Source organism: Carcharodon carcharias, chromosome 9, assembly GCF_017639515.1.
Source record: "Carcharodon carcharias isolate sCarCar2 chromosome 9, sCarCar2.pri, whole genome shotgun sequence".
Classification (NCBI taxonomy): domain Eukaryota; kingdom Metazoa; phylum Chordata; class Chondrichthyes; order Lamniformes; family Lamnidae; genus Carcharodon; species Carcharodon carcharias.
The window spans coordinates 82,161,815-82,188,619 of record NC_054475.1 but is presented as its reverse complement, the minus strand read 5'-3'; the positions used below and the strand labels follow the sequence as shown (position 1 = coordinate 82,188,619).

General features: G+C 41.7%; 1 protein-coding gene across 3 annotated transcripts in view; it reads right to left on the bottom strand.

The window, feature by feature from the left end:
* Positions 1–26,805, bottom strand: part of dock11 (dedicator of cytokinesis 11) — a 274,194-nt gene that overhangs the window by 178,306 nt on the left and 69,083 nt on the right. For all 3 annotated transcript variants that reach the window (XM_041195297.1, XM_041195295.1, XM_041195296.1), the window contains 8 exons: positions 26,181–26,250; positions 23,551–23,646; positions 20,793–20,927; positions 18,972–19,155; positions 14,289–14,368; positions 12,665–12,748; positions 11,054–11,194; positions 2,025–2,246 (listed from right to left, as the gene is read on the bottom strand). In XM_041195297.1, the coding sequence (XP_041051231.1) occupies positions 2,025–2,246; positions 11,054–11,194; positions 12,665–12,748; positions 14,289–14,368; positions 18,972–19,155; positions 20,793–20,927; positions 23,551–23,646; positions 26,181–26,250 (1,012 nt within the window). The remainder of the gene's footprint in view (positions 1–2,024; positions 2,247–11,053; positions 11,195–12,664; positions 12,749–14,288; positions 14,369–18,971; positions 19,156–20,792; positions 20,928–23,550; positions 23,647–26,180; positions 26,251–26,805) is intronic.

The window sequence follows — 26,805 nt, the reverse complement described above, 5'->3', positions numbered from 1 at the left end:
CAAACTTTCCCTCTGTTAAACCAAAGGCAAACATTATCAAAAGGTGAAAAATAAAATCAATTGGGAAAAAATAATGTACAATCTCAACAGAACTGTCTATGACCAGTGGTGACACAAGGCTCTTTCCAGTATTGTTGTAGCATTGTATTATTCTGTATTGTAAACTCTTGGGCAGGTATTTCATTCTCTTCACTGCTGTGCCTCATACATGTTGGGGTTGTACCTGGGGCAATAATGCAAATCTTTACACGGTTCCTGTTACTCTCACTTTTTAAAAATCCATTCACGGGTTGTGGGCTTCACTAACTAGACCAGCATTTATCACCTATCCCTAGTTGCCCTTGAGAGGATGGTGGTGAGCTGCCTTCTTGAACTGCTGCAGTCCATGTGGTGTAGGCACACCCACAGTGCTATTACGGAGGGAGTTCCAGGATTTTGGCCCAGAGACAGTGAAGGGACGGTGATATATTTCCAAGTCAAGATGGTGAGTGACTTGCAGGGGAACTTCCAGATAGTGTCTGCTGCCCTTATCCCTCTAGGTGGTAGTGGTCGTGGGTTTAGAAGGTGCTGTCGAAGAAGCCTTGGTGAATTCCTGCAGTGCATCTTGTAGATAGTACACACTGCTGCTACTGTGCGTCGGTGGCAGAGGGAGGGAAATGTTTGTGGATGTGGTGCCAATCAAGCGGACTGCTTTGTCCTGGATGGTGCCCAGCTTCTTGAGTGTTGTGGGATCTGCACTCATCCAGGCAAGTGGAGAGTATTCCATCATACTCCTGACTTGTGCCTTGTAGATAGTGGACATGCTTTGGGGAGGCAGGAGGTGAGTTACTCACTGCATAGCTCCTATTCTCTGACTTGTATTTATATGGCTAGTCCAGTTTGTGGTCAATGATAACCCCCAGGATATTGATATCGGGGGAATTCAGTGAGATGGTAATACCCTTGAACGTCAAGGGGTGATGGTTTGATTCTATCTTGTTGGATATGGTCATTGCCTGGCACTTGTCAGCCCAGGCCTGGATATTGTCCAGGTCTTGCTGCATTTTGATATGGACTGCTTCAGTACCTGAGGAGTCGCAAATGATGCTGAACGTTGTGCAATCATCAGCGAACATCCCCATTTCTGATCTTATGATGGAAGGAAGGTCATTGATGAAGCAACTGAAGATGTTTGGGCTGAGGACACTACTTTGAGGAACTCCTGCAGTGATGTCCTGGAGCTAAGATAACTGACCTCCAACAGCCTCAACCACCTTCCTTTGTGCTGGTTAGGACTCCAACCAGCAGAGAGCTTTCCCCTTGATTCCCATTGACTCCAGTTTTGCCAGGGGTCCTTGATGCCACACTCATTCAAATGCTGCCTTGGTGTCAAGGGCAGTCACTTTCACCTCACCTCAGGAGTTCAGCTCTTTTGTCCATGTTTGAACCAAGGCTGTAATGAGGTCAGGAGCTGAGCGGCCCTGGCAGAACCCAAACTGGGTGTCAGTGAGTAGGTTATTGCTAAGCAAGTGCCACTTGATAGCATTGTTGATGATCCCTTCCATTACTTTACTGATGATCGAGAGGAGACTGATGGGACGGTAATTGGCCGGTTTAGATTTGTCCTGCCAATGGCATTACCATCTCACTGTGACGTGGTTTAATGTTGAAATATCATAAAGGGCACGGCTTCACAAATAAAAATTTACTTGATATGCTTACTCCGTATTTTTTCAATTATTAAGTGTCATAACTAAAAATGATCATCAATTGCTGCTGATATTGAAACAGATAGCCCTATCCCATCAGCTTTCACACAGTTTTTCTAATAGTCCAAAGTGAATGTTAATTGGTTCAGTGTGCATTCCCAATGTTAGCTCATCTAGTACAGCCCAGGTCTGTCCTGAATGTCCTCCCTGGGCCCGGACTGTCATCAGAAAAATGAAAAATGAGTCTTTAGTGGTAAATGAATTGAACATGCTGACGAGTTGAAAAACTGGTCAGTGTTTTGGATAATAAACTTGACACTGTCTCAGGAACCCTACCTGTTTTGGGTAACGAAGGAATCTCTCAGCTACTCCTTTAAGGCGACTGTCTTTACCAGTGAGAAAGTTTGCACTTGTTGCCCCATTTCCAGCTCCACCTTCCAAGCTTCCCAGTAACATCTGCCGAACAGTCGGAGGATTCAAGTCCACATGAAAATCTTCTGAGATTTTGCGGTTATTTTTTGTGTCAAACAGTGCGAGGGTCACAAAGAAAGGTTCAACCTGGTAATCAGACACAAGGTCACGGTGAAATCAGGAATGTGATCCGTGAGCAATGTAAATTCTTTCAACAGTGTACTGTATTTTTATACAGACAGCGTAACAATGCACAGCTGTCCCTATTTGTACAAAGATTTTATCCTTTCCCATTACTGTACATAGACTCTATTGTTCTAAAGCATCTATGATGCAGCTAGGGTTATATTGACTTCAATCCATAGTCAGAACATTGCATATCACCTGCAGGCTATTGTCCATTACTAACTGTCCCTGTTTTCGTTATACTAAAGAAATTCTTGCATTTATATAACAACTTTCATAATCTTAGGGCATCCCGAGGTGCTTCACAGTTAATGAAGTACACTTAAAGTGCAGTCACTGTTGAAGTATGGGGAACATGGTAGCCATTTTGTGCACAAAAAGCAATGTGATGGTGAGCAGAAAATCTACTTGGTGATGTTGGTCAAGGGAAAAATATAGGCCAGGACACCAGGGAGAGGTTCCCTGCACTTCGTTGAAGTAGCTTTATGAGATCATTTAGGTCCACTTCAGAAGAAAAATAGAGTTTCTCTCTAATGCCTTATCCAAAAGACACTGTCCCTGTACTACACTGAATGTCAGTTGAGATTATGTGCTTGAAACTGGAGTGGGGGCTTAAACACTTGATCTCTGACTCTGAGGCGAGGGTGCTACCACTTAAGACTGGGTTTGTAAACAAGTATGGCAAATACATTAAACAATAACCTTGTATCTATCTTCAAGGTAGAAGAAACAAATTACATTCCAGAATGGGGAGCCCAGGGCCTGGTGAGGAAGATGCGCCAGCATAAGTAAAGAAACAGTACTGGAGAAATTAAACGAACCAAAAGTTGACAATTTCCCTGGACCTGATGGTTTGCATCCTAGGGTTTTAAAAGAGGTTAAGTACAGAGATAGTGGATGCACTGGTTTTGATTTTCCAGAATTCCCCAGATGCTAGAATAGCCTCCGTGGATTGGAAGATAGCAAACATAACCCTAGTATTGGAGAAAGGAGCAGAGGAGAAAAGGCACTCTCGGCCAGTTGGTCTGTCATCAGTGGTCAGGGAAATGCTAGACTCTGGTATTTTGGCTGTGGTAACAGAGCGCCTAGAAATTCAGAATATGGGTAGATAGAGTCAACACAGATTTATGAAAGGGAAATTATGTTTGACAAATTTGTTAGAAAGCTTTGATATTGTAACTAGCAGGGTAGATAAAGGGGGAACCAGTGGATGGAATGTAGCTGGATTTAAAAAAAAAGCATTTGACAAGTGTCACACAAGAGGCAAAAACACAAAATTAGGATGAATGGGAATGGGTGTAATTTATTAGCATGGATTGAGGATTGGTTGATGAATAGAAAATAGAGCATGGGTTATTTACAGGTCCACAACTGTAACTAATGCAGCATCACAAGGATCAATGCTTGGCTTTAGCTATTCATAATCTATATCAATGAATTGGAACAGGTGACTGAGTGTGACCTACCCAAATTTTCTGACAATACCAATTGGGGTGGAAAAGTAAGCGATGAAGAGGATGCAAAGATATTTAGATAGGTTAAATGAGTGCCCAAGAACATAGCAGATGGAATATAATGGGGAGAAATAAGAAGTTAACCACTTTGGTAGGAAAAACTGAAAAGCAGAATATATTTTAATCCCAGAAAGTTAACATGCAGGCAATGAGGAAAGAAAATGGGGTGTTCACATTTAAAACAAAGGAATTAGAAGATAAAAGTAATGAAGTCTTGCTGACTGATTCCTAGGATAAGAGGGTTGTCCTATGAGGAGAGATTGAGGCTCATATTTCCTTGAGTTTAGAAGAATGAGAGGTGATGCCATTCAAGCATATAAAATTCTTAAGGGGCTTCACAGGTTAGATGCTCAGAGATGTTTTCCTGCGTTGGAGAGTCTAGAACTAGGGTCACAGTCTCAGAAAAAGGGCTCAACTATTTAGGATTAATAGGAGGAAGAATTTCTTGGCTCAAAAGTTGTGAACCTTTGGAACTTTCTCCCCAGTGAATTGTGGTTGCTCAGTCATTGAGTATTTTCAAGGCTGAGAACAATAGATTTTTGCAATTTAAGCAATATGGGGATAGTGTGGAAAGGTGGAGTTGAGGTAGTGGTCAGCAATGGTCTTCCTGAATGGTGGAGCAGACTTTGAATGGTCAAATGCTTACTTCTGCTTCTATTTCTTATGTTCTTATACAGAGGCTCTAACCAGTGAAACTTGCTGAGAGAAATTTACTCTAGGCATTGTTCCCAAATCAGAATTCTTTCTTCAACTACATGGATGCCGTTTCAGTTAGTTTGTTTGTAGCTTAATGCTGATTATAGTTCACACAGGAACAGGAGGAGGCCAGTCAGCCCCTCAAGCTTTTTCCCCCATGTAATTATATCACAGCTGATCTGTACCTCAACTCCATTTACCCACCTTTGATCCATTGCCCTTTCATACCCTAACTGGACCTAAATCAAGTGAGTATATAAATCGCCAAAAAAAAACTCTCAGTGGAACTTCTCTTTGACTTTACAGATCTGATCAGCTTTTATTGATCTTCCTTTCATAGACACAGCTGTATGAATTCCATGGTCACCAATCTCCTTCAGCACATCAAACTGTGTTCAAAGAGCAAACTTGTACTTGTACCTCAGGATTTCCCAAGTGTTTCACAGCCAGTTAAATATCTTTGAAGTGTAGTCACCATTATAATGCAAGGAACATTGAGGCCAAGTTGTGCATAGCAGTAACAAAGAGCCATGAGACAATGACCAGATAATTCACTCTAGTGATATTGGATGAGGAATGATATTGGCCAGTAATACCACGAGAGCTCCTTTGCTTTTTGAAACAGGGCTGTAGGGTCTTTGGCATCACCTGAGAAAGCAGATGGTGCTTTGGTTTAACCTCTCATCAGAACACCAATAGGATCAAGAGTAGAACATTCAGCCCCTCAAGTCTGTTCCACTATTTAATGCAAACATGACTGAATTTTATCTCTCTAGGTTTATCACCTTGGTTCCAATCTATTTTGAAATATTTATTTGATGTCACTTTAACACCTTTTAGGGTAGAGAGTTCCAGATTTGTCAAGTCCTTTCTGACATCACCCTTGAATTTCCTAGCTCTAATTTTAAGATTATGCCTCCTTGTCCTTAATCCTCGACCACAGGAAACAGATTCTTTCTGTCTACCCTATCAAATGCTTGAACTATTAAATCACTCAATTAGATCATTCCTTAATCTTCTACACTGCTATATGCAGCCTGTTCTCATAATTTAATTCTTTTAGCCCGAGAAAGATGATATGATTTACTTTATTGTTTTAACCTCCATCAGCTGCAATCAGTTGAAAGACACTTGAAACCAAGTGTGAGTTAACATTTTTAACACCAGCCAATGTGACTCCCCAAACAACTGTGAAACAATCTGGTGGTTACATATAATGATTAAGATTATGGAGTTACTAAGATAAAGATTGACAGTTCGTCTCAAAACTGTGAAATGTTCAACTGTGTGAGAATAAAAGGGAACGATACAGATAGCTTGGTTTTAGAGTAATCCAACTTTCTCCTGAAGGCACAGTCATTCTTTAAATTATTTAATGAATGCCACTAATACAGTGAACCTATTCTACTAATGTTCAACTGTGGGAGTCTTGAAATAGTTTCCCAACAAATGATATTGGGCGTGAAAGCTTCACATACACAGATTGACAATGGTTCAGACTTGATCCATCCAATCACTGTAGAACACTAATAGACAATAACCAGAATTGCTGGATTCTATTGTAAAATCAGAGGAACGGAAGCAGAGAACATCTTGCTAACATTGTACGCAAGAACCTAAGAAGCAGAGTAGGTCATTCAGCCCCTTGAGCCTGTTCTACCATAATATTAGATCATGCCTCTCTTGTTTGACCTTTGAATGTGTTTGATCAGATTCCGTTGGGTACGTGGGTGAGGCTGATCGTGCTAAGGCCAACCTGTGCCCAGAAGGTTCTGTTGCAAATTGGACAGGATACCACAGAGGATTGAGTTTTGGATGAGTTGCTGAGTTGGGGTTTTCTCTCTGCTTCTGATCTGCACTTGCTTTCGAAGGGTCCACAATATTTGATTGCGCCAGGTGCAGCGATCCTGGGCGAGCTTCTTCCAGGAATCAAAGTCAATATCAAAACTCCAAAGTGAAACCTTCGGAGTGTCCTTGCAGCACTTCCTTTGACCACCATGAGAGTGCACCCCAAACCCAAACTCACCATAGAAAATTCACTTTGATAAGTGAGTGTCAGGCATTCTGGCTCCATGACCAGCCTAACTCAGTTGTGACTGTCTCAATATGACGGGGAAGCTGCAGCTCAGGTGAGCACCTCAAGTGCCTGGTATTCTTCCCTGCCATCTGATCTTCATAAACTTTCAGAAGCGTAGAGCTCAACAAATCACAGGAAACGTCCTGATCACCCACTGCATCCGGATCTATCTCCAGCTGTCTAGACTTGTCTTGCCATTGGACAAAGGTAGGTCAGGATGAGAGAGTGAGGCTGATGATGCACACTCTCCCTCACTATAATCCAATTCACACGTCATGTTCATTATCTTTCTTTCTAGGTCATGCTGATTATTACCTCATGTCCATTTTCCTGCCTTTGATCTATATCCCTTTATATTCTCACTTAACAAAAAGCTATTGATCTTAGTCTTAACCATTTCAATTGTCCCATCATTCGCAGTTTTTCAGGGACATACGCACACACACATACATACACAGTCACACTCACTTAAACACACATACACACACACACGCACATACACACACTCACACACACACGCACATACACACACACTCACACATACACACACATGCACATACACACTCACACTCACATACACACACACTCGCACATACACACTCACACACACACACATACACACTCACATACACACATACACATGCACACCCACACAAAAACACATACACATATACAGACACATACTCACACACACATACACACACACACACACACACTCACACACACTCACACATGCACATACTCACAAACTCACACACACATACACACTCACATACACACGCACACCCACACATACACATTGAAGAATGCGCTAATTAAGAATGGATGGCAGGACATGTAAGGTACAGCTCTAGTGGGGGTGGGGTAAAATAAGACTAACAGGGCATAAAAAGTATAGATTTAAAAATAATGGAAATAGGTGGGAAAAGAAAAATCTATATAAATTATTGGAAAAAACAAAAGGAAGGGGGAAGAAACAGAAAGGGGGTGGGGATGGAGGAGGGAGTTCAAGATCTAAAGTTGTTGAATTCAATATTCAGTCCGGAAGGCTGTAAAGTGCCTAGTCGGAAAGTGAGGTGCTCTTCCTCCAGTTTGCGTTGAGCTTCACTGGAACAATGCAGCAAGCCAAGGACAGACATGTGGGCAAGAGAGCAGGGTGGAGTGTTAAAATGGCAAGCGACAGGGAGGTTTGGGTCATTCTTGTGGACAGACCGAAGGTGTTCTGCAAAGTGGTGACTGGGCGACCGCTATTATTATTTAAATCTATACCTCTTATGCCCTGTTAGTCTTATTTTACCCCACCCCCACTAAAGCTGTACCTTGCTTGTTCTGCCATCCATTCTTAATTAGCACATTCTTTTAGATAATACCACCTTCAACACCTCTTTGTACTTTTGCCTGTGACATCTTTTGATTATCTGCTCCTATCACTGCTTGCTTGTCCCTACAATCACCGCCCCCCCCCAACACCTCTCTCCCCCCACCACCTTAAACCAGCTTATATTTCACCTCTCTCCTATTTTTACTCAGTTCTGTTGAACAGTCATGAGGACTCGAAACGTCAACTTTGTTCTTCTCTGCTGATGCTGCCAGACCTGCTGAGTTTTTCCAGGTAATTCTGTTTTTGTTTTGGATTTCCAGCTTCTGCAGTTTTTTTGTTTTTATCTCTTTGTATTTACATAGGATGATTTGCTGCATTAAGCATGCTAAGACGGTTCAAAGGTGCTTCACAATACACAACTTGACATCGAACGACATGAGGAGATGTTAGAACAGGTGGTCAAAGAGGTAGGTATGACCTGGTGTCTTAAAGGGGGAGAGGTAGGGAGCCAGAGAGTTTTAAGGAGGATACTATGGCCCAGGCAGCTGAAGGTATGGCTGTCAATAGTGAAGCGATGAAAATCATAGATGCACAGGAGGCCAGAATTGGAGGAGTCCAGATAAATCAGAGGGTTGTAGAGATGATGGCAGGCATATAGATTGGGAGGGGGTATCCCCATGGAGGGATTTAAAAACAAGGATGATAGTTTTAAAATATAGGCATTACTAAACTGAGAGCCATTGTAGGCCAGCGAAAATGGAGTGAAGGTTGAACCAAACCTGGTACAAGTTAGGATATGGCAGCAGAGCTTTGGAAGAGCTCATGTTTATGAAAGGTGAAAAGCAGAAAGCTGGTCATGAGGCCAATTGAATAGTCAAGCCCAGAGGTAACAAGTGCTACCAGATTTCCCTCCTGCATGGTCTAGATCTATTGTTAATTTTGTGTCCCTTTGTTCAGGATTCCTCAGCAGAGGAAATAGTTCCTCAATATCCAGCTTATCTAATCCTATTATCAACGTTTTTCCCTTGAGTTTTGATCAAGATCTGAGAGAAACATTCAAGGTGTGGAAGGATGGGAGAGAATAGCCATTGAGCTGATCCCTGGAGTTAAAAGTTTTGCAGTGTAAAGGCTGACTTGGGGCTTTTCTTAGCATTAAACAGAGGCAACTGAATGTTGCAATCACTCTAGGCCTCTCTACCAGCATAAAGTAGTGTCTGACTACATGGCAATCAGCAGTCAACTTGGGATCCCTAACTGTCCTCATCATTGCTTACCATCACTGATTTGAAAGGGGGAATGATGGAGAGGGGATCTAATAGTGGTAGCTAGGGTATTCCATGTCAGAAATAAGGCAAATCTGTCACATATAATCAACAAAAACTAAGAGCTTAGGTTAAAACTGGTGAAAGGGCAATATACGATGGCTGTCAGGATCCGAATTTGGGAAAGTTACTCTCTTAGATCTCCAACATAAAAACCATAGATTTGGTCATGATGCAATCAGGTGACCTGACAGAGAGGGAGCTAAGACGGCCTCCTCCACTGGTATTTAACTGTATGACATTCTTCTTTTACAATGCATGTACTGTGACAGGATAAGCAGCCATACTGAGTGATTCGAAAATTCCTGGTGAATGCATATGAATGAATACATTTCTGCAGGCCAGGTACACATTGTGATTACATTTCTGTAGCATTGCCAGTTCAGTATTTGCTGCAAAAAAATCTCCGCAGCTATAACAGATCAAATCCACCAAAAACATCAGTGGCTGTAAATGGGAGCCAAATGCGTTAAAACTTATTCAATTCCAGTTTGCAAATTTAAGGTGTTAATCATTGATAGAAATCCCATTGTAGTAGGGTGATCAGAACAGCGACAGCACCAAATGTTTTAAAATTACGTATCCTGGTAGGTTCACTGCTTAATCATACTGAACAACTACATCGGGGCATCAATTTTGGCTTTGTTACTGGCACGTTCACCTCAGAGGCTCGAGCCCATGATGTGACATGATAGTTCAGTGCAGCGTTGATAAAAACTGAATTAGTGAAAGGAGCCACTCCTTTGGACTTTACATTAAGCTGGGGTCCTGCCTGGATCAAAGGTCTCACGACAATATTGGATGTCTCGGTGTCCAGGCTAACATTAGTCCTTCAATGAACACCTTCACTGAAGATGACAGGGTGCTGATGAGGTTGCTGGTACAAGCTGATATGCGATCTTTGGCTTTGTAAATAGAGGCATAGATCACAAAGCAATGATGTCAGGCTAAACCTTTATAACTCACTGGTTAGGCCAATGCTGGCATATTGTGCTGAATTCTGGACACTTAGTTAGGAAATCAAGGGTTTCCAGAGAATGCAAAGGAGATTTACTAGAATCCTACCAGGAACATTGAACTTCTGTTATATGGAGAGACTCGAAAAGCTGAGATTGTTATTCTTTGAACATAGAAAGTAAAGGGGAGATTTTCAAAAAGAGGAGGTTTGATTATTAAATAAGGAGAAACTCTTCCAGCTGGTAGGAGGTTCAGTACCAGAGAACACAGATTTAAGAACCAGAGGGGGAGATGGGAGGTTTATTTTTAAAAGCAGCGAGTTGTAATGATCAGGAATGCACAGCCTGAAAGGGCAGTGGAAGCAAATTCAACAATAACACTCAAAAGAGAATTGGATGGATAGTCTTAAAGGAAATATCTCCTGGGCTATTGGGAAAGAGCAGGGAAGTGAGACTAGTTGGATAGTTCTGTAAAAGAACATGATGGGCTGAATGACCTCCTTGTGTGCTATAAGGTTTTATGACATGGAAAAGCAGATGACTGATTATTCATCACATTGCTGTTAGTGGGATCTTTCTGTATAAATTGGCTTTCTTTTTATCTACATAATAAAAGTGGCAGCAGTTCAAAAGCAATCACTGGCTGTGAGGCATTTTGACAAGAAGTTACAATTTGAAGGAACAACCTTTCTTCCATTTATGCCCATTTGTTTAAAGAAGAACATTTTATATCATCACAAACTTGCACCAATCTTTAAATTGCACTTTGCTACACATAAACAGAACTTTTATATTCCTTGCAAAGGGTCCCATGTTAAACTAAGTATTATTGACTGAAATAGATTGATGCAAACAGGGGTACAAACTCTGAATACAACTTACATTTGTCAGTGTGCCATCTGCCTGCTCATTCACACAGCCTTGAAGAGTGAATGTCAAATCGTTGCATTTTGCCATAAAGCGCTTGCCAAACTTTTCCTCAAATGGCCTCACATCTGGCTCAATTCCTGAAAAATCCAGTTTCTTAAAACAAAATATACAAAAATAAGCTAGCTGAAATTTGGAGAGAGATACTCAATCATCACGTCAGAATATCTCACAATGTATTTCTTTAAAACGTTGGTCCCAGTGCAACCCACTTTTATTCCTCTTGTTCTTTTAGTTTGAAGGCAGTACGCATGATTCGTCAAGGTTCTTTCTATGCTACTATTCATAAAGATGTTGAGAATAGTATAACAGGCATATTTTTCGTCTTTTCTATTCCCTTGTTTTGACAGGAAGGCCTCTTGTTGCCATGTCTACATTATCTGATATGTTAACCAGTCCAAGTTGCCTACTCATCTCCAGTGCCAAGCAACAATCAATGAAAGAGCTCTTGAAAGAGTGAAAGAGGGGCCACTTCAAGCTCTGTGGCCATAACACAAGAAATGAAGAAACTCATTATGTGATACACAGTTCGGGAATCCCCAGCCCTTTCTCCTCAGGATATAAACACATGGCCCTACTTTGATGGTTAATTTGGAAATGATGGCTCATCACGTGCTGGCTCCAATAATTTTAAAAAATGGGAACCAAAAGTACTTGCATAACAATTATCAAATTAGAATAGAGGCCACAAAACACACACAACTTCCTACTGAACAAAGGACTTATGACTTTCTCAATAAATTATTTTTCACATGAAGAATCGATTTCATGCTTTTTATTTTTCATCTTTTCCCAATCAGACCCAAAACAGGAAAATAGCTCAGGTTACAAATGGACTAGGATGGGAAACATTTAAAAATAAATGATTTGAATTGGCTCAATCTACAAGGATGCTCTACTATGATCTAATCCTACACACACTGTCAAAATACAGTCTAACATCTTGCAAATAATATTTACATCTTGCAAATAATATTTACTAAGTCCAACCAATTGTGTTGCAATTCATAATTCATAATTCTCAAACATTTCCACACACTCAGGTTGCTTATAAAGATGTGAAGCAGATCTATTCAAACTTAAATCCACTGAGTCTTTTTTTGTAAAACCTCACCGTAAAAAAAATTGTCAACTCTCAGCAAGGAATCAAGATGCACAGCAAGAAATAATACTTAGCAAAGCTCCAATTCTAACAGATTTTCAATGGAGGAATTGGAGAATTACAAAGCCCTTGCATATTATATGCAAAGCTGCTCAGCGCCACTTATCCAAGCAATGTTTATAAGTCTCTTGGACTGGAGTGACTAACTTGATCTAATCTCGCACATTAAAGAGGTGGATAAGCCAGCTAAACCATTATTTCTTTCTTCCCTATGGGTGTGTTAAGTTATGTATAATCCAGCAATAAACACTGGAGAATTCTTTGTCATAATTATCAAACTACCTCTTATAAACAGAGAAAAAGCCCATTATTCAATAAACCCAAGCAAAAAAAAAAAGTAAGATGGCCCAGTACACTTAAACCCAATATTTTACAAGGGATTGTAATATGTGCACTAATTCTACCTGTGCCTCTGGATCCATCGCAAACAACTTGCACCTGCCTTCATTTCTGCTGGCTTTGTTGAGGTAATCCGATTCTCTGGCATACTGAATACAAACAAGATACAAAGTGTTACCCTGCTTGTTTATAACACAGTTTACCTCATTTCAAAGCCATTGCTTAAAGGCTGCATTGGGAACAGTCAGTAATGTTTACAAACAAACCTCAGACAAGATTGAGACAAGAGGAAATTTAATTCCATCTAATGCTGTACAAAGTGACATTATGCTTAAAGATGAAAGGATGTTAACTTGGATGATCAGTTGATAGGATCTCTGTCACTATAACAGTCCTAGATTGGGGCTAAAGGAACTACCTTGTTTTAAAATAAGGGTATCTTCTGCCAAACAGACCCCCACTAACAAACATCTCCTTTGAGTTTCATGTATCAGCATCTTTTAAAAGTATTTAACTCCTACACACAAACTGTTCCAAGGGTCAATAACAGTGTAAGGGGTCAGTAATAATGTGATTTTTTTAGCTCCTCTCAATTTACCCAAACACCCAGTTTCTTTTGCTGTGGCTATTGTTTTGATGCTTTCCCTCCCTCCTCCACTATCTTCAAACCCACTAACATGCTTTCCTATTGCTGAAAAAAGAGACACCTCTAAGCTTGTACTCATCAGGGCACTCGCAAGAATAGCAATATCAGGGGAAAACAGCAATTTATACTGTATGTGAAGAGGGTGCTGATTGGTTGGCAAGTGGCGTTACCATGGATAATGCACCACTGATGATAACTGACAGTTAACTGCCAAGCATTGTTTAAACTTTAGATCAGGCAGCTTGACTCTAATTGATCAAGGCATTGCCCTGAGGAATGAGTCAGCGAATAGCTGTCACTTATTTTGTTTAGCTGAAACAGGCACAAGGTATCTGTCGGTCACCATCAGTGGTACATGCTCCATGGCAATGCCACTTGCCAGCCAACCAATCAGCACTCTCTTCACATACAGTATAAATTGTTACACTGGTATTCTTGCAAGTGTCCTGATGAGCGCAAGACGAAAAGCTTAAACATGTCTCTTTTTTCGGCAATACTCAAGTTCTGTACTACCAAATGACTATTAACATGCTATTCCTTCTGTTGTGAGCTCCAATGAAGAGCTATACCTGGATTGTTACTAAAGTGCCTATTTTCATAGAGGTGGTGGCTAACCTGCTGTGTGATTCCACCATTTTCCGACCCCAATTCAGATCCTCAATGCTCTTCATTTACACCAGTGTTAAATGTACAGTGAGGCAATGGGGGGAAAAGTTCAAATTTGGCAGGGGCACAAATTGGGCAGTGGTGGATCGGCAACTTGCCATAAATCCCGCTGATTAAAAAAGGAGAATCAGGTGACATAAGCATAAATGCTTCTACCGCCCTTCCCCCACTCCCACAGGGCTTCCCATCTCGGATTCCCTCCTCCAACCAATATCAGAGAATTTCTATAATCAGCAGTGAACTGAGAATGCAGCTTCGAGCTGAAAATCGACCCCAACAATTCCCAGCAATGTGAGGTTATCATTTGCACAACTCATCCAATGAGAATCAAAGCAAATTTCTGACGGAGCCAGGTAAAGAATTAAAATTGAGAATACCTTCATTAACTCAGGGTGCATACTTTTCTCTAAACTCTCCATCATGCTTTCAGACTTCCCTTGGCTGAAGGACTCTTCATCTGGAAATCAAACACAAGTTTTCAGGAAACCCAAAATCCAGCAAACTCCTGTACTGTGCAACAACACACTTGCCATTTGTATAACCTACCATGTCCTCAGGGTGCTTCAGAGAACTTGGCAGCCACGAAAGGCAGTGACAATTCGGTCAGTGAATCTGCACAACAAGATCCCACAGCAGCAAGGGCACAAAGTAACAAGTGATTTGTTTCAGTGATAAATATTTACTGAGGGATAAATTTTGACTACGATAGCAGAAGAGCTCCCGTGCGCTTCCTTGAAGAATACAATGGGATCTATAAGGTCCACCAGGGGGGCATAAAGGGTCTTGGTTCAACATCTCATCCAGGAGAAAACAGAGGGAATCTTGTGCCTTCCTCCCATGGTGGGTTTGGTGAAAGGGGTGCATTTAATCAGGCAGGAGGTGGCAGGTGGAGACCCCACTGCCTTCCCGCCTTCACCCCGATTAAGTCCATGGCGAGGAGGTTCATGGACAGCCTTCCCACCCTACCACCAAACAAGGCCCTTAAGTGTAAAATTAATACGAACTTAGGGGCATCATCCTGCCACTGCTGGTGTTAACCCAGTGGTGGGCAGGGAGCTCACATTACAGAGAGTATGGTAAGCAAACCCATATGGAGTGGGGGCGGGGGATTGGGGTGGTGGAGTCCCTCATTTGAAGGAACTTAGTGCCTGATTGAAGGATTCCCATTGGGAAGGGCAAGCAAGGGAAGGCAAATGGCCCTCTGACAACCACCCCTAGCTCTTCTATTCAAATTGCAATGATTAACAGGCCAAAAATTGACTCTTAGGGAACACCTCTGCAAACCACACCCTCAGTCTGAAAAACATCCATCCAACACATCTTTACCTTCCTGTCAACTGAGACCATTCCATATCCATATTGCTACTTTCCCCTTAATTCCACAGGCTTCCATCTTCTTAACATGCCTCCTATATAACACTTTGTCGAATGCCTTTCAAACTGACCATGGCCTCAACTCCAGTTCCCTTCCTATCCCCTAAACCCTTTGACTCCCTTCTCAATCAAGAATCTATTTACCTCCACCTTAAAAATATTCAATGACCACACCTCCACCATTCTCTGGGGAACAGGGTTTCATTGACTCACACCTTCTGGAGAAAAAAAGATTCTCCTCATTTCCATCTTAAATGGGTGACCCCTTATTTTTAAACTGTGTCCATTAGTTCTAGTCTCTCCCACAAAGGGAAACATCCTTTCAGCATCCACCCTGTCAAGTCCCCTCAGGATCATATATGTTCCAATAAGATCACCTCTCGTTCTTCTAAACTACAATTGACACCGCCCAATCTGTCCAACCTTTCCTCATAGGTTAACCCCTTCATCCTAACAATCAGTTGTGTGAATCTTCTCTGAACTGCTTCTAAAGCATCCCAGATGTGATCGCACTAACACCCTGTACAACTGTAGCAAAACATCCCTACTTTTATATTCCATTCCTCTTGCAATACCGACTAAAATTCCATCTGCCTTCCTAATCAATTGCTGTACCTGCATACTAATTTTTTGTGATACATGTACCAGGACACCCAGATACCTCTGTACCAGAGAGTTTTGCAATCTCTCTCCATTTAAAAATTTGCTGCTTTTATGCTGGCCTGTAGTCTCCTGATTTTATCTCTTTCCCCTTTGTTGAATAGTGGTCCCAAATTAGCAATTTCTCCATCCTCTGACACCACATCCAAAGTGAATTGAAAGATTGTGACCAATGCCTTTACTATTTCTACCTTTGCTTCTTTCAGTAGCCACATATCTGATCGACTCTTGATAATGATGACCCTGTGACCTTTTAGTACACCTTCTCTATTACCATGCTGTCCATAACTTCCCTCTCCTCTTTCAGGGTAACCTTCACATCGTTTGTTACTATGTGAAGACAGAAGACAGTACTCATTTACCACTTTAGTCATGTCCTCTGCCTCTTCATGAAGATTTCACTTTGGGTCCTTAATAGATTCAACATATTCCCTGAACTGTTTACATGAAATGTTAGACATTTCTGAAATATTTCATGGTTCAACTTAACTTGCCTGCTAATCTTGTCTTGTAACCTCTTTGAGCCTGCTATATTGCAATTCCCTTCTCTTTATTAACTGCCAGGAATGGAGAATTTTACCAATGAGAAAGGATGGATAAGCTGGGGTTGTTTCCTTCGGAAGAGAGGAGGCTGAGGGGAAATTTAACTGAACTGCATAAAATTACGAGGGGCCAGGGTAGAATGGATAGGAAGGACCTATTTCCTTTAGCAGAGAGGTCAATAATCAGGGGGAAGAGATTGAAAATAATTGATGGAAGGATTAGATGGGACTTGAGGAAAAATCTTTCTGTCCAGAGGGTGGTGGAGTCTGGAACTCACAGCCTGAAAGGGTGGTAGAGGCAGAAACCCTCATCACGTTTAAAAAGTACTTGGATGTGCTCTAGAAGTGTCATAATCTACAAGGCTATGGACCAAGAGCTGGAAAGTGTGATTAGGTTGGATTGCTGTTTTGCATCCTCCACAGACAGAATAGGCTGAATACGAACATATGAATGAGGAGTAGTAGGCCTCTTGAGCCTGTTCTGCCATTTAATACTTTCCTGTCTATCCCTCTACTCTTTGACTCCATTGTCAATCAAAGGGTTATCTCACTCAGTCTTAAAAATTTTGATGACCCTGCCTCCACTGCTCTCCGTGAAGGGGAATTTCCACAGGCTAACAGCCCTCGGAGAAAAAAAATCTCCTTATCTCTGTCCAAAATGGGAGACCCCTTATCTTAAAACTGCGACCCCAGTTCTAGCCTCTCTTATAAGGGGAAACATCCCACAGCATCCACCCTGTCAAGTCCCCTCAGGGTCTTATGTGTTTCAATAAGATCAATCTCTAAACTCCATTGGGTACAGACCCAACATGTCTAACCTTTTCTCATAGGATAACCCCTTCATTCCAGGAATCCGCCGAGTGAACCTTCTCTGAACTGTTTCAAATGAATTATATCCTTTCTTAAATAAGGAGACCAAAACTGTTAGCAGTACCTCAGATGTGGTCTCACCAAAGCCCTGTACAGCTGTAGCAAAACATCCCTATTTTTATATTCCCTTCCTCTTGCAATAAACAACAACATTCCAGTTGCCTTCCTAATCACTTGCTGTACCTGCATACTGACTTTTTATAATTCAAGTACCAGGACACCCAGATCTCTCTGTACCACCGAGTTCTGAAATCTCTCTCCATTTAAATAATATACTGCTTTTCTATTCTTCCTACCAAAGTGACTAGCCTCCTTCTGTGCCATAAATTTTTCATTACATTGTGAATAAGTGTGGTGATTTTTGGGCTGGCACCAGAATAAAATGCCAATGAATGCACAAGGTTGTTTAGAACATCCAAAATTCACTAATATCCTTACCTAGTCTGGCCAATACTTGACTTCAATGTTACATTATCTGGTTTACTAGAGTCCTGCAAAGTGGCTTAGAAATCAGTTGTTAACAATAATCACTAGGAGGTAGCTTCCCACACATCATCAGATTGGGTCACCTGCCCAATTCCAATTTCCACTGACTTAAAAATTGGGAGGGTGTAAAGCAAGTGGTTGATCCAATTCCTTTCCCATGAGCCAGGTTAGATCAAAATTACTTCCCCATGATGCACCAGACTAAGGTGGCTGTAGGTGGGATATAGAGCAGGTAACTCACATTCCTATTTCCAGTGACCCCTCACTGAGAGCAGACAGTCAACAAGTCTGTCAGAAACTCACAGCAAATTACTTTGTATTTTAGAACAACGATGTCCTCAAAATGAGTATTTTATTAGACTGTCAAATTAATACAGTCAAGTGATGTGAACTTTTCCATCAACATCATCTGCACCTGTCAAGATACCAATGGAGAACCTATCTCATGGAGCAGCAAGAACTGGTTACACAGCCAACTATTAAGATACATTCCAAGACTTGAGTGCGTCATCTGAGACTTTGCTGGGATGCTGAAAGACTGTTGCATTGCTAGAAAGGCCACTTTTTAACTGAAAGTTAAACAGAAGCCAATTCTGGGATATTTAAGGTCCAAGGGCAATATTTCAAAATTTCACCCCCGATAGCACTATCTGAAAAAGGTTATCTAGTCACTTGCCCCAAGTTTTTGGTTTGTTGTTACAAAATTTCAGGGCTGTCGATGTTCATTTGGGTTTAGCCTCTCCTGTAAGTGGACCTCAGGAGATCACCTTTCTTGCCCAAAATCTAGTTGGGTGACACAATGGCCCAAGGAATGTAATAATGAGTGAAGTGGATACCGTGCTTCCCCACATGTTTTCCTACATACGCCGTTTTGTTAAAATAACAGCAAAGTACTGCAGATGCTGGGAACCTGAAATGAGAACAGAAAACATTGGCAAAACTCAGCAACTCTGGCAGCATCTGTGCAGAGAGAAACAGTTAATATTATGGGTCTCTGTGTCTCTTCTCACAGATGCTGCCAGACCTGCTGAGTTTTGCCAGCATTTTCTGCTTTTAATTTTGCTGCCTTGTTTGCTTGTACAATCAAGAAATTGGCTCATGGAATAGGATATTTCAAGGTTTAGTTACCAAGTCCAGCTTCAGAGGATTCGCCATTCCGTTTCTCAGACAGCACACTGTCAACATTACTCTGAATGATCTTCTTCAGAGTCATTATCCACTCTTCCATCTCCTGCTCGCTCTCTGCTGCCAAGTGACAGCTGCATTTCTCCTGCATTCGCAGTTCAAAGCCATAACGGCGCATCTTTGAACACTAGGGACGGAAGCAACAATTGTACAGATTACCTGTTATCCCCCCCACACTTAAATTAAATAAACACCACGCAGAAATGGGGTTTGCACGGCCTGTGGTAAGATTGATAAGAGCCTTAGTTTGGTATCTGCTAAAAGCCTGATCCATTCCATTGTTTGTTTAATGGAATGAGATCCATGTAATAGGCTGTTGCCATTTAGGAGTTATTCTATCAACCACTTGTCCGAACATGCTGTCTGCTCAACCACTTCCTAGACCCAAGTATTGCAGCATTTACTTGAGTAGAGACAACTTGACCATCACAAAGATACTTCAATTAAACTTAACAAATTAATGCACCTGGAAAGGAAACGTTATTTTAAAAATAAAGGGTAGAATTTAAAAGCAGAGAAGTTAGTTGAGCCTATTTCAAACCTTGATTAGATCACATGTAGAGTACCACACATAGCTCTGGTCTCCATATCACAAATAGGATAGACAGGCACTGGAGAAGGTGCTAAATACATTTCCAAGGATGATCCCAGAACTGAGAGGATACAGGTTCGATGCCCAAAATCCAGCACCCTTGGGACCAAGACTATGCTGGATTTCGGATTTTTCCAGATTTTGGATTACCTGCCATCGAACAGGCAGCTTTGTGTCTGGAGAATAGGGAAGGCCAAGGGGGAGGTAGATCATAAAGCATTGCAATGGATTCAAGTCCGATGTCTGCACATCTCTCTCGTTGATTCTGTCCTCTGGGATCAGCCTGAGAACAGCCTCTTCATTCCCACACTTATTCTGTTCTGGGAACAGTGCCAAGATCACCTGAGAGAAAAACCTCCAGTTTTCGGACAATTCCAGTTTTCAGACAGCTGGATTTTGGAACAGGGCCCTGTGTATTAATATGCGTAGCTTCCAATACACGCAAATGCACCAGTCAGGCTTGTGGTGTTCTTTGCAGACAGAAAGAACATGTACACACATTGCGCCTGTTTCAGCTAAACAAAATGAGTGACAGCCATTCGCTAACTCATTCCTCAGGGCAATGCCTTAACCAATCAGGGTCAAGATGCCTGGTTTAAATTTCAAACAATGGTTGGCAATTAACTGTCAGTCACCATCAGTGAGTGGTGCATTTTCCATGGCAATACCACTTGCCAACCAATCAGCACTCTCTTCACATGCAGTATAAATTTTTGTTTTCCCCTTATATTGATATTCTTGCAAATGTCCTGATGAGTTAAATTATGAGTACAGTTTATACAAAGCTGACTTGTATTCCACTGAGTATAGAGGATTAAGGCATTATCTCACTGAGGGTTTTAAAGGGACTAATACCTTCAGTGGGGTAGATGGAGAGAAACTATTTCCTCTGGTGGGTAAATCACTGATGGCTGCACTCAAAAGGTTGCATCAAAAGCAACTATTGGGCATAATGGGCAAGTGGAAAATTAATCTGATTTCCTAAACTGGAATGATGACAAGAGTAAAACAAAGGAAAAACTAAGTGTCACAAAGCCATACTCTTTGCACATGTGCCTTTAAACCAGGTGAAGATGGAGATGGGCAAATGTCTTACACCTCAATTTTGACTTCATGTAGGTGAGGCCTTGAATGGTTTCAAATATTAATTGGCACATATAAACACATCATACCTGTACAACATCAATGCAAGAATCCAAGAAAATAGATCCTTTGGACTCCTTACAGACTTTCTCATCTTTACAAAAATGAAGTATGTAGGAGCTATCAGAAAGTTGGGTCAGGTAACAGAATCTCCTCTTGAATACCTGGAAAAGGAAACATTAGTGAAATGTCCCATTTTGCTGGGATAATTGTACTCCTGCCTCTCACAATTATTCATACTGAACAATTTAAAGGGGTCACTAATTATAATAACTATATTGCATCAGTTAAAATTATGTAACACAGGCTGGCTTAGCATTGTGATTCCTACCAAGGACACCAGGTCCCAAACTAGATAAGTTCTTTGTGGTTGAGGTACAACAGTTACAGCTAAATTAAGATGAAATACTGAGAAGTGTGTCTAAATCAATGTAATTTATGATCCCATAAAGTAATCCACTGTGATTGTATAGTCTAAAATAAATCAGCCAATTCACTGCATCTCAGTCCTTTGTGACTCTCCAATGGCAACATGTGCATACCCTCTTTTTTCAAGTTGACTAATATTCAGATGAAAGTTGAGTATTTGTTCAGTCATCTTCCTAGCTTTCCTCTGCCTTCTGACTTTCTGCGCTGTGGACCAGGCAGTTTATAATGCTGCTGTAGCAGATAAGCTTTACGTAATGAGTTTCCCAGACTCTGCAGGAGACTGGAATCCACCATGGGAGTCCAGGACCGGGTGCTGAGTTTCCTGTTTATCTTTCTTTTCTTGTATTTGGTGATTTACCAGCACATAATTACATATGCTGTAACTAACTAGAAAAAAATAATATTTTCTGTCGTGATCGTGCCATTTCAATTGGCCAGCTGACACTCTCCCTGGGCCATGAGGACAGGTCAGAGGTGGATCTTTTAAATATATATTCAACTCTTCAGATAGAGAAGGGGAATGGGACTGATTGTCCTGCAGGGCTTGATAGGTCAAATGGCCTCCATCTGTGCTATAATGATCTTATGATCCCTAGACAAGTTCAAAACTTCACCCTGGAGAAGCTCACATAAAACGTGCCAAGAATGCAAGTTACTTTCATGTTATAATTGGTACTTTACTAGATTAGGGTACAGTAGCAAAGCGGTTATGTTACTGGACTGGCAAGCCAGAGATTCAGTAAAAAGGAACATCTGGTAGCACTGAAAGCAGCCATGAAGCTGTTGGATTTTCAAAAAAACCCAACTGATACATTAACGTCCTTGAGGGAAGAAAACCTGCTGCTGCCATGTTCACTCAGTCTGGTTTATAGGTGACTCCAGGCCCACATTAATGTGGGTTGACCTTTAACTGTCCTTTGAAATTACACATGGGTAATAAATGCTGGGCTTGCCAGCAATACTCACATCTTAAGAGTGAATAAAAGCAAAATGAGTGCAAATGTGATGAGAGATTTTTCTAGACTGCTTAAAAAAAACTGCAACTAAAGAAACGCCTCAAGAATTTAATCTTTTGGCTTCAATGTTATCATCATTCTTTCAGTTATCTTCATGGACTTGCATCAATTCATACCTTGGGTGTGTCTACCTGTGCACACGCGGGTCTTGTGTGTGTGTGTGTCCACCTGTGCACACGTGTGTGTGTGTGTGTGTGTGTGTGTGTGTGTGTGTGTGTGTGTGTGTGTCCACCTATGCACACACAAGTGTGTGTGTGTGTGTGTCTGTCTTTGTGTGAGAGTGTGCGAGAAGTGTGTGAGCGAGCGAGTGCGATTCTGTGTGCATGTCAGCTGCAGTTTTGTCCTTTGTCACCTGTCACCTGTACCCCCTGTTCTCTATTACACATTGCTGGTTGCAAGGCCTTGGTCTCCGGCCCTCACTCTCCTGCATCCTTCTCTTGTGTTACCCTCCTTCCTCCTGGCTTCACAAAACCTCTCCTCATGGGCTGTATCTTCAGCTGCCCATCCTAACTTTCTGCTTTCCTTTATGTCTCCTCACCTATCACTGATTGTCCTCCTCAATGTTAAATAATTAGTGACATTGTCCCACATGAGGAACACTGTAGAATTGTAAGTTGCTGCTGATGCACTGCAGGTCTCGATTTTTAATCATGTACAAACCCACACATTTTCTACCATTGACAAGAGACGAAAATGATTTAAATTCATGGAGCAGTCGGGATGTTCAAAAACACCAACTTCATGCACCAGCTTGTTTCCCTCAGATCTCTGGGTATTCCAGTTGGAGCAGTGGTATTTCAGTTAAATTAAGAGTAGTGTAGGAATGAATAAATCAGTACAGACAGCCAGGACCCCAATCAGTACCAGGAGGTCACACAAACCCACTATTACAGAACTTGCATAAAAGAAAAGCCCGATAAGTCAATCGCTAAAGTTTACTGCTTCTCAAAACTTAAAATGTTCAACAATTGCCGCAGCCCACACCCTCCTTTTAAATGTGTGCTCATTCTAGGTTAATCTCATTTCCTCTTTTGAACCAGTTAATTTTGTGTGATATTGTGGCTGCTGTTTGTAAGTGTCTTTTAGGCATAAATAATTCCACTACTGATGTGGCAGCAAAGTTAGTCACACAGGCTACGTAATACCAGAGTTCAGTGGCAGAATCTGTTCATTTGCAAGAGGATGAAAACAGAAACCAGATAATATTAAACACCATCCCATTCAACTCCTCGCCAACTTAGTCAGGAGTTGATCTTGTTGCTTGTCAGCCCTGTGAAGAGATTGAAACCATTTCCGTTCTGCACCACTTCTGGTTTGCCTCTCACCTCTAACGTCATCTTACCCTCATTGTAACACTAATGGTGCTGTTCATGTTGGCTTTGTACAGCCAGCCTTCCTTAATATTTCCTCCTGTCTGTGAGCAAATCGATGCAGCGTCCTGGAAGGTAAGCATCAAGAATAAAAAAAACGTCCGGCTTATCTTAATAACCACATTGTCAAGCTGAGACCACACACAGACACGCACGTGTGCGCACACGTCCCCATTTTGATACTGAATTTAAAAAGGATCCACCACACTGTTATTTAAAAGAAAAATATTTTATATTGTAGTGTCTTTTGCCAACTCAAAACATGCCAATGCATTTCACAATGAAGAGATTTCTGAGTGGTTTCAGCGTGATGTAATAAAGGTTTGCTTTCTTTGGGGAGGGGTGTGGCACCTGAACTGTTATGAGGATTCAGGCCTGAATAGAATAAATAATGACACTGGTAAAGGTATAGGGTTAGAAAATTCTTGAACTAACTTTTATTGACCTATTTTTCAAAATTACAATGATGTGAATAGCACCCAGATAGCTGATGAACAGATAAATAACATCTTGCAGGACCTAGCAATGCAAAACAAAACTTACAAACTGATTTCTTGCAAGTAATTATGTCCTCATTTTAGAAATACCCAACAGAAACTGAATCCTCCCAATCCAGTTGGCGTTTTATCTTTTAAACTACAGGATAAATGGCCTCTTTCATCCAGCTTCCTTGTCTTACTTTAAACTATGAGATCAAAGGTTTACATATCCACATGATATGCACAAAGCTGACTCTTCCACACAGTCCCCAGCTTTGCCCCTCAATCTCTTTACTTTAACCCACAGAAAGGAACTGGTCTCTTTCACCCAGGAATTCTGTCTTTAATAAGCCACTTCCCTTCCACCTCTTGACCAGGAGACTAAAAGGTTACATGTTCCTCAAGTGATACTCACAATACCCAGCCCAACTGGCCCCCTCTGGTCTCTATTCACACCTACAATGCTGATCAGATGCCCAGGGGAAAAGGTGCAACTTCTGATGCATTGATCAACATCCAGCTGTACAGCAAGGAACAATTGAAGGTATGCCTTTCTTATTCCCTTCTGCACATGTATTCATAACCTGTGGTGATCAGGGATTGGCTATTCCTTGCATGATCAACTCCGTGAGTGATCGAAGGATGGCATCACCCCTCGTGGACAGAGTCCCTAGGAGCTGTTTCAAAATGCCCTTTTTGACTGTTATGAGGCTCCCAAGGAGGCCTAGCATTCCACATGGTTGGTAAACATCATCCAGATCTTCACACTGTTTCAAGAGTCCCCACTCACCTGACCACAATGATGACACCATGAAACCAGAAGAAATTTCAAAATTCCCTTACCTGTCAGTGTCTTGATAATTAGAGGTATTCATATCATTGGAACGTCTCCTGACCTCTTATAATTACAGGATTTTTTTTTAACCCATATCAGGCTTTAAGAATTTGGCACACACAGGATGAATGACATTTCATACCGAGTTCTGTTCAAGTGCTTGTTTGTACAGGTGAATTGACCATTATTATGTTCCACTCTTGTGTTCCCACACAGATCAAACTGGCAAACTCAACCGATCTGACTTAATATGCCATGCCTTCTATACAATCTCACAGGATAACAAGCATAACTACAGTCAGACTATGCAGCCAAAAAGTAATCAGTTATATTGCCATTTCAGGCTTTTCAGTCCATTTTACAGGGCTCAGGGATAAACAGACTAGCACACTTCAGCAACAAACTCGCAGCTAAGATGTGATTTACCCCCTTAGGAGAGGGGCACCAATGTGACACAAAACCTAATGCTACAAAATGATGGCTGGAGTCTTTTAAAGGCTCAACTCCGATCCTTGCTGGGGCTTTTGGGATAAACACAAAATCAGGGACAGAGAAGCTCTCATGGAGGAAGGAGCACCAATCAGGTGGAAGCCAACAAAGACACAGTGATTGGTAAGATCCAGATAGGAAGGAAGGTTTGGCCATTAACACCCTGTGTTACTATCCACAGATACACTATGAGGTCCCCTCTACCTCACTAGCACCCCATTAATGGGGGTTCTAGTGAGGTAGAGGGGACCTCATCGTGTATCTGTGGATTGTAACACAGGGTGCAGAGGATGGGAGCAGAGGGGCACAGAGACTCCAAGGACAGAGAGCAGAAATAAAATGATAAAAACAGGGGAAATGGAAAGATCCACCTGCTCCCCTTCATGTTCCCAATCCTCAATGCTCTTCCACTTCACTCCAATAAGCCAACAAGTGTGTCTCCGATTCCATTCTGCCTTTCCATGTTACCTGTTGTCTCTCTACAATGCTCTGAAGTCTTGATTTAGTGCCTCTAGTCTCTTCAGCAGGCTCTATTCCACAAATTCGCACACTCCTTGACCCTATTTCCCAGGCAATCCAGGCTCCACTCAGCTGAGGGCTGCTCCACACAGCTTGCAAATACGTATAATTGTAAGTTGTTTGCACATCATGGGGAGTTAACAGGATTCTGGGATGTGCTGGCTTCATTAACTGCTCAGTTTATACAAGATCAACACTGTGCCCTTATAGCAAGCAGCTCATCACTAAATACATTGACTAATACGTCTTTGTCTTGCACACAGAAATATAAAGCACCTACCTCATCTTTATCCACATCTTCATCAACTTCAAACTGCTGTACAGGCAGCTTTTCTGGCTGATGTACTTTGCTACAAGAAAAAGAACCAAAATACAGCAATCTTGCTTTAGAGAGAAGGAAATATTTTTAAAATGCAGCAAAATTACATGGAAGAGATAAATCCTGCGCTGGGATTTTCCAGCCCTGAGGTGGGACTCGCCTCAGGCGAGGTGGTGCCCCAGCCGGAAGCCCATGACTTGCGGTGGGACCAGAAAATCCTGGCACCAGGCGGGTGGAAAATCCCACCCCTGGTGTGGAACAATTCCCCCCCGACGGTTCCCTCCTTACATCTGTTAACGTCGCCCTGAATGAGGAGGACTAGGAGCTGAAGCAATGAGAGAGTGGGAACAGGCTGGGTATCAGTGAGGCTCTGGAATAAATTGCTGGCATATATTGTGTGTGCTGATTCTCTGTCTTTAAGAGACAACTGGACCAGTTCCTGGCTGGGGCACAAATGCACCATATAGAAAGCAAGGGATTTTATAAAGACACTTAGTCCTTGTGACCTCCTGGACTACTTCTGATCACCTGACAGGGGATGCCAGGGAAGAATTTTCCAGAGTAACTCTTCCCTTTTTGTCCCTGG